Genomic DNA, 9,247 nt, shown 5'->3' with positions numbered 1-9,247 from the left:
GCATCTATTGGTGTATCACATTTTTGTGCTGAAATGTTTAGATGGGCCACTTCTTTCTCTCTCTCTCTCACTCTCTTTCTATCAGCAAGGGCTGATTGTAGGTACTATTTACTCTCATTATACCCTATATGTAATTAGATACATTGATGAAGTTTTTACACAATTGCTATAATATTTGAAGTCAAAATGTATACTGAAATTAACATTCACACTGTAAAAATAAAATTTAATGTTGGCCTGTCACATTGATACAAATGACTGTGAGTACATACATGTATATCTCTCTATATAAAATTGACTCACAATTCAGAATTTTGATGTTAATTCGAATTGTGTCTTCAGAGAATGAGGAATAGTTAAAGGAAATGCAGTTTGTTGAAAACATTGCTTGTTGATTAAATTCGAAACAGCATGACATTATTATTCTTGACTTTGTAGACCTCATGTCCTTTTTGCGATACCATTATTTTTCACTGAGTAGCCACATGGTACTCATTTTGCTAGCTTCCTATAAAACTTTATTTTGATTAATTTCACCTGCTGTGAAGAAATGAAAACACGAAATATTGGCTGATAGCCAGCAGTTATTATCCCAGCGAATGCAATAAATTTGGATTGTAGCTTCCACCTTGTGGCCGCGGTCCATAATACTGATTGCTATGAGTAGGGCGTCGACCAGCGTAACGCCCACTTGGTGTTCTTCTGGCTGCTCCAATGGGGACGCCTCCTACTAAGCTGGCACCAGTGTGAGACAGTGGTTTCCCACTGCGAGGCTTTGTTGGTGGATAATTAACATCCCCCTCTCCAAAAAATGGTGAAGCACCAGGTCCGTAGTATGTTGTTGGTTGGCCATCTTGAGATGTAGTGTAATCAGGCTCTCCATGGGTATAATCTCTCCAGATGTCACCCTCTATCCACATAGAACCTGCTCTACCTGCTGATCTCCCATGTGAAGCATATGGAGGTGGCACAAATCCCCCAGTTGCACTGTAGCCTCCATATACTTGATTCCTGAATGGATAATGTGCATTATAATCTTGCCAGTAAGGTTGCGGTGGACCTTTCCAGCCATAAATTTGTGCTCCCATTGTAGGACCGTACGAAGTCCCATAATTTCCCCATGGATCGTTCCATGCATTTTCTGGTGTTGTTGTCAACATCCTACTATCAGTGATCCCAGAAAGCTCTGGGTTCCATTCGAAACCAATGCGACCTCGTATCTTCCATCCCCTTTCTTGTTGAGTGCCTGGAGCAGTGAACGATGTGTCACCAGGTAGAGATCCGGAATGGGTTCCTTGGTTTGGCAAGCTACCTGCAACCGATGCCCCAACACCAGTTCCAATTTCAGGTGTACTTGGTCCATCAAAGTTCATTATAATTTTGTTTCTATCATCACTGGACCACATTCCTGCATTCGTGTTGGGACTACCAATGCTATTATCATATCCTGTGAAAGATGGGTCACCAGGTACAGATCCAATATGGGATCTCTGGTTTGGCAAGCTACCTGCAACTGATGTCCCAACACTTGTTCCAATTTCGGGTGCACTTGGTTCATCAAAGTTAATTTTAATTTGGTCTTTATTGTCACTGGACTCCATTCCTGCATTAACGTTTGCACTAACTATGCTATTATCATATCCTGTGAAAGATGAATCATCATTCGTAGTTCTTTCTGTGGAGCTCACACTATACGGAATCTGGCTTTCTTGACCAGCTGGACCAGTATATGGAGGTAAACTTGTTTCTGAACTTAACACATTACTGTCAGGATAAACATTATACTCTTTACCTGGCGCACTGCCGGATTCTGTGCCACTGAAACCCATAGTGCCTGCACCAGAGATGGAAAGGTCATTTCCCATATTTGCCGACACATTTAGTGTACCATTGTTGTGTTTAGATACCCCATTGTCGTGGGTTGCAGTGTCCTGGTGTGGATCTTCCGACCAGGCAGAGGGAGGGCTGATTTCACCTCCTGTATGAGGAGATGGATTGTCAATGTGTGAAGAGGTGGTTGGTTGCTTGAATGGTCCATTGTGTAGACTTCTAGCTGAGTTAACATCAATTCCACGACTTCTCCCTGCATTTAGAACTGAACCGTCAGTTTCGTGATTATAGCTCTGTAGAAGTAATCTATTAGCAAGTCTAGTAGGGAGAAAAACCATGGTCATTCCATTGTTTGCTAAACTACTATAATTGAAATTTTTTGCGACATTCGAAGCTTGATTGGAAATTGCCTCTTTGTCGGCAATGTAAAGGACATTACTGGGATTGTAGCTGCCATTACTAAGTGCGCCACTTTCGTAGGATGATGAAGAAGAATCGTTTGAACTGACTGGGAGCAGTGCTCCACCTGTAATAATAACAGGCCCATAAAAATTGAAAATATTATAAGTGGGGTGGCTGACATTAAGCGAGTGAGAGTCGTTTCTTTGTTCAGACGTTAGGTTCAGACGTTTCGAAGCGTTGGTCTGATGTCGGCCCAATATTCTGCGTCTCCTCTCATGTCTTAATTTGTGCATAGTATTGTTTATGTGATTTCCTTTTTGACTTCTTGCTTCTAAGGGATTATCAGCGCTTTTCGGTTGCTCTGGGAACTGTTGGAGTGGAGTTTCCTTCGAATAATCTGGGAGACCTGTGGTGACAGCACTCCCCTCTGTATGATTTTCCTCTTCCAGTCCAACATTATCTGTATATCGTGCCGTTTGGGGGGGCACTGGTTTCGCTACCACTGGCTCTAATAACGTTTTCATGGATTTCAAGTTTATTCCTGAGCCTGAGTGTAGCTCCTGATTAGCGTAGGAAGCACTTTTACGTTCTGTCTCCAACGACGGGGTCAAGTGATGTGTTTCATTCATTATGCGTGACTTCCCTGCGTCCCCAACATGTAAGGATCTTCCTGGTGATTGGTGATTGATTACGGAGACTGCAGGCACTTCATCTCCCAATTCGTGAGAAACTGGATCGATGTAGCTATTGTACGAAGACTTGTTCGAGAGAACACTTTTATTTTGCTCCGATGATTTCCTCGTATGAAAGACATTATGATTTTTATCACGTAATTTTTCATTTTGTTTCAACACCCCATCTGTTAGGGGCTGTCGTTGTCTGTCGTTTGCGTACACTGGTAGTCGACTTTTCTGATTTCTGACTTTTTGTGACACTCTGTCTTCGGGTACATTTTTTGAGCCGGGCAAGGTATAAGTAGCAATGTCATCGTTGATAGCTCCCATATTTGATTTCTGTGAAGATATCTCCATATAATTAGCTTCACTAACATTGTCATTCCGTGACTCAGCATGATGTAGTTGCTGTACGTATCGATGCCGTTCATCTCGAGTTGAACGGGAACTTTTCTGTAAATCAGAAGAGTCTGTTACGTTGTGGTTCTCTGGAGGAAATTTGTAAGTGTTCCAATATGATGTGACAAACTGTGCAGAGCTCGGTTGAAGGGGAGGATTATTTGTCTGTACCACAGAATCTGTTGCCCAAGACAAGGAGGTTTTCCGCATTATTGGTCGTTTGTATCTTCTGTGCCCCTTTCGTAAAACTCTGGGTCGCTGGTGATCGGCATTATGCTTTGTTGGATTACCGATATGGGGCACGGTTTTCCTTGCTGTGTGGCGGTCACTATTTCTTTCCTTCTCTCGGTCTGCCACATGCGATTTTCGTTTCGTTGAGCTGCGATCGTGACCTGTATCCACCGATTCATGCTGTGAGATGTGTACATCATGACTACCATTCGGTTCCGTCTGTAGTAGGTGGTTAACTGCAACATTGACAGCACTGCTCCTGTAAGGAAAAGAAAGCAGGAACTTCTTAAAAGACACATTGAGAAGTACAACTTACTTTTACCTTTTCATTTACAATAGTTTACAAGAAATCAACATTTTTAACTTTGAAATTTTCTATCTGCAGTGGTTAGGGACGCAGCTTACGTAACGTAAAAACTGAATAAACAAGAAAATAAAACATTACTAGCGTCTTGTTACAATGCTAAGGCAAATTTCAAGGAACGAATTAGAGCTCAGAAAACTACTATTCTCATTCTTGTTCATTTGGTACTTGTTACACATACGTTGAAGGGGAGGATACTTGGTACTTGTTACACATACGTTCCCCCCCATGAACCATGGACCTTGCCGTTGGTGGGGAGGCTTGCGAGCCTCAGCGATACAGATAGCCGTACCGTGGGTACAACCACAACGGAGGGGTATCTGCTGAGAGGCCAGACAAACGTGTGGTTCCTGAAGAGGGGCAGCAGGTTTTTCAGTAGTTGCAAGGGCAACAGTCTGGATGACTGACTGATCTGGCCTTGTAACAATAACCAAAACGGCCTTGCTGTGCTGGTACTGCGAACGGCTGAAAGCAAGGGGAAACTACGGCCGTAATTTTTCCCGAGGGCATGCAGCTTTCTGTATGATTAAATGATGATGGCGTCCTCTTGGGTAAAATATTCCGGAGGTAAAATAGTCCCCCATTCGGATCTCCGGGCGGGGACTACTCAAGAGGATGTCATTATCAGGAAAAAGAAAACTGGTGTTCTACGGATCGGAGCGTGGAATGTCAGATCCCTTAATCGGGCAGGTAGGTTAGAAAATTTAAAATGGGAAATGGATAAGTTAAAGTTAGATATAGTGGGAATTAGTGAAGTTCGGTGGCAGGAGAAACAAGATTTTTGGTCAGGTGACTACAGGGTTATAAACACAAAGTCAAATAGGGGTAATGCAGGAGTAGGTTTAATAATGAATAGGAAAACAGGAATGCGGGTAAGCTACTACAAACAGCATAGTGAACGCATTATTGTGGCCAAGATAGATACGAAGCCCACACCTACTACAGTAGTACAAGTTTATATGCCAACTAGCTCTGCAGATGACGACGAAATTGAAGAAATGTATGATGAAATAAAAGAAATTATTCAGATAGTGAAGGGAGACGAAAATTTAATAGTCATGGGTGACTGGAATTCGAGTATAGGAAAAGGGAGAGAAGGAAACGTAGCAGGTGAATATGGATTGGGGCTAAGAAATGAAAGAGGAAGCCGGCTGGTAGAATTTTGCACAGAGCACAACTTAATCATAGCTAACACTTGGTTTAAGAATCATGATAGAAGGTTGTATACATGGAAGAACCCTGGAGATACTAAAAGGTATCAGATAGATTATATAATGGTAAGACAGAGATTTAGGAACCAGGTTTTAAATTGTAAGACATTTCCAGGTGCAGATGTGGACTCTGACCACAATCTATTGGTTATGACCTGTAGATTAAAACTGAAGAAACTACAAAAAGGTGGGAATTTAAGGAGATGGGACCTGGATAAACTGACTAAACCAGAGGTTGTACAGAGTTTCAGGGAGAGCATAAGGGAACAATTGACATGAATGGGGGAAAGAAATACAGTAGAAGAATAATGGGTAGCTCTGAGGGATGAAGTAGTGAAGGCAGCAGAGGATCAAGTAGGTAAAAAGACGAGGGCTTGTAGAAATCCTTGGGTAACAGAAGAAATATTGAATTTAATTGATGAAAGGAGAAAATATAAAAATGCAGTAAATGAAGCAGGCAAAAAGGAATACAAACGTCTCAAAAATGAGATCGACAGGAAGTGCAAAATGGCTAAGCAGGGATGGCTAGAGGACAAATGTAAGGATGTAGAGGCTTATCTCACTAGGGATAAGATCGATACTGCCTACAGGAAAATTAAAGAGACCTTTGGAGATATGAGAACCACTTGTATGAACATCAAGAGCTCAGATGGAAACCCAGTTCTAAGCAAAGAAGGGAGAGCAGAAAGGTGGAAGGAGTATATAGAGGGTCTATACAAGGGCGATGTACTTGAGGACAATATTATGGAAATGGAAGAGGATGTAGATGAAGATGAAATGGGAGATACAATACTGCGTGAAGAGTTTGACAGAGCACTGAAAGACCTGAGTCGAAACAAGGCCCCTGGAGTAGACAACATTCCATTGGAACTACTGATGGCCTTGATGGCCTTAGGAGAGCCAGTCCTCACAAAACTCTACCATCTGCTGAGCAAGATGTATGAAACAGGCGAAATACCTTCAGACTTCAAGAAGAATATAATAATTCCAATCCCAAAGAAAGCAGGTGTTGACAGATGTGAAAATTACCGAACAATCAGTTTAATAAGCCACAGCTGCAAAATTCTAACACGAATTCTTTACAGACGAATGGAAAAACTAGTAGAAGCCGACCTCGGGGAAGATCAGTTTGGATTCCGTAGAAATACTGGAACACGTGAGGCAATACTGACCTTACGACTTATCTTAGAACAAAGATTTAGGAAAGGCAAACCTACGTTTCTAGCATTTGTAGACTTAGAGAAAGCTTTTGACAATGTCGACTTGAATACTCTCTTTCAAATTCTAAAGGTAGCAGGGGTAAAATACAGGGAGCGAAAGGCTATTTACAATTTGTACAGAAACCAGATGGCAGTTATAAGAGTCGAGGGACATGAAAGGGAAGCAGTGGTTAGGAAGGGAGTGAGACAGGGTTGTAGCCTCTCCCCGATGTTATTCAATCTGTATATTGAGCAAACAGTGAAGGAAACAAAAGAAAAATTCGGAGAAGGTATTAAAATCCATGGAGAAGAAATAAAAACATTGAGGTTCGCCGATGACATTGTAATTCTGTCAGAGATAGCAAAGGACTTGGAAGAGCAGTTGAATGGAATGGATGGTGTCTTGAAGGGAGGATATAAGATGAACATCAACAAAAGCAAAACGAGGATAATGGAATGGAGTCGAATTAAGTCGGATGATATTGAGGGTATTAGATTAGGAAATGAGACACTTAAAGTAGTAAAGGAGTTTTGCTATTTGGGGAGCAAAATAACTGATGATGGTCGAAGTAGAGAGGATATAAAATGTAGACTGGCAATGGCAAGGAATGCGTTTCTGAAGAAGAGAAATTTGTTAACATCGAGTATAGATTTAAGTGTCAGGAAGTTATTTCTGAAAGTATTTGTATGGAGTGTAGCCTTGTATGGAAGTGAAACATGGACGGTAAATAGTTTGGACAAGAAGAGAATAGAAGCTTTCGAAATGTGGTGCTACAGGAGAATGCTGAAGATTAGATGGATAGATCACATAACTAATGAGGAAGTATTGAATAGGATTGGGGAGAAGAGAAGTTTGTGGCACAACTTGACCAGAAGAAGGGATCGGTTGGTAGGACATGTTCTGAGGCATCAAGGGATCACCGATTTAGTATTGGAGGGCAGCGTGGAGGGTAAGAATCGTAGGGGGAGACCAAGAGATGAATACACTAAGTAGATTCAGAAGGATGTAGGTTGCAGTAGGTACTGGGAGATGAAGAAACTTGCACAGGATAGAGTAGCATGGAGAGCTGCATCAAACCAGTCTCAGGACTGAAGACCACAACAACAACAAAAACAACACATACGTTTACAACTTTAGAGTTTATTGTGACGAATATGTTTATAACCTCTTTCACTGTGAATACCAGTGTTTATTAACAACAAAAGGATCATATGGGATTTCAAACAAAATATGTGATAGGACTGAAAGTTTGTTGGTAGAGGGACGGAGTATGGTATCCCTGGTATCCCTGATAGAGAATCATTGGCAGATGTAGACTGTAGCTTCAGACACACCCGAGGCAAGTGTGTTGGGGTCATTTGTGTTGTACATTAACGACTTGGCATAGGAAAAGCCGTAATGCCGTAATGTTACGACGTATTTATCGTACATAAAAAAACAATTTATGTTTTCATATAAGACATTTTTCACCTTCTAAATCTGTTGTGATGATTTAAAAAAAATAATTAAAAAAATAACGAAATGATATTCTTCTTTGGTTCAGTTAGTTCCGCCTTTAGCGATTTCATCGCAAAAGGGACGTTTCAATGGTGTGGTAATTAAATATCCAACTTTTCTAGATACCAAACTGCATGCCTAGAGCAGGGGTCACCAAATTCAATAAGGACTCTAATATAAACAGTACAATGGTTGAAATTTATATTGAAAGACAATTTTTCTGAACTTAAACCATAGAGATAATAAATCGTTTACACGTAAGGGTAGTCCTAAGCTGTTCTTTTCTAAAGCAAAAAGGTCCTAAATCTTATTGAGGTACGTTCGATAATATCGACCCCTCCCAGTTCTACCATCCACTCTCTTATGGTAGTTTCGTCAGTCTCCTTTCGTTCACTCTCTCTGTGCGATCGAATCATCTCAACATATCTTCCTCAACATTTCGAACCAAATCTTCTTTCGACCCACAACGCTCCGTAAAATTAAGTTCATAAAGTAAACTTAAAGTTTCAAGTCGTAGTAAGATTGCAGACTCGTTGAATAAAGTTTGATGTCATTCTTAATAACGATACTATTTATTGATAAAATTAAATTGTAATGTTCGCCGACGTATGTTCCGTATTTGCAACAAAATGAAAGGCAGTTTGTTTTCTGTCATACACGCTTCGCCACTTTTATTTCTGAAGCATCTTCAGTTGCCTGTAAGACATGTTTATCTGACGTTTATAATAAATGCTTAATGCAGTAGTCACAGGTGTGTTACTATATTACGTTTTCCTTGTTATTTTCTCGTTTCTCATGTTAGAGACTACTTTTGTGCCACAAGTTTCATGACGTTAAGTTACCGTTTGGTGTTACTATTTCTGATATTGTCAGTCTATGTGGGTCATCCTAAGGATTTATTTAATCGGTTTGTGCTCTGCAGATGGCCGATTTTCAAAGTTTTTTCTACCACATTGATTTCAGTATTTCCCTTGTACTTTTCACTGTGTGCTGGATGTGTGTGTTTACATTCTGTAGTATTACCAAATATTCCTGTGTCTGGGTTGGATTGTCTCTCTCTCTCTCTCCCTCTTCCCCCCCCCCTCTCTCTCTTTCTGTGTGTGTGTATGTGTGTGTGTGTGTGTGTGTGCGTGTGCGTGTGCGTGTGTGTGTATGAGAGACAGAGAGAGTTATTAATTAATTATTTAGTCTAGTTATGTTTTTCAACTTTCGATGTTACTGTTTTAGTGGCTTACAACATCAGTGAGTTATTGTTTTTCTGATTTGATCATTAATTTCTTTCTTTCAAGTTGCAATAGCTCTTTGTATATGAAAGTTTTACTCCAATGTCTGGAGTTTTTTGTTGGAACTGTTGACTGAAATAACGCTTATGACGTGACCAAGAGGAAGAAATGGTACACTTCAACACGTAAACATGTATCAACAAAAAGGACAGCAAA

At 40.7% G+C, this 9,247-nt stretch overlaps 1 protein-coding gene across 1 annotated transcript in view; it reads right to left on the bottom strand.

Moving 5' to 3' along the window:
* Positions 1-205: 205 nt before the first annotated feature.
* LOC126100299 (uncharacterized) overlaps positions 206-9,247 on the bottom strand; it is a 107,308-nt gene continuing 98,266 nt past the window's right edge. Inside the window, exon 3 of the mRNA XM_049910907.1 lies at positions 206-3,795. Coding sequence (XP_049766864.1) covers positions 588-3,795 — 3,208 coding nt within the window. The 3' untranslated portion in view covers positions 206-587. The remainder of the gene's footprint in view (positions 3,796-9,247) is intronic.

Source organism: Schistocerca cancellata, chromosome 9, assembly GCF_023864275.1.
Source record: "Schistocerca cancellata isolate TAMUIC-IGC-003103 chromosome 9, iqSchCanc2.1, whole genome shotgun sequence".
In the NCBI taxonomy this organism is placed as follows: Eukaryota; Metazoa; Arthropoda; class Insecta; order Orthoptera; family Acrididae; genus Schistocerca; species Schistocerca cancellata.
The sequence above is the reverse complement of the archived record's forward strand: the minus strand, read 5'-3'. Positions and strand labels throughout refer to the sequence as shown.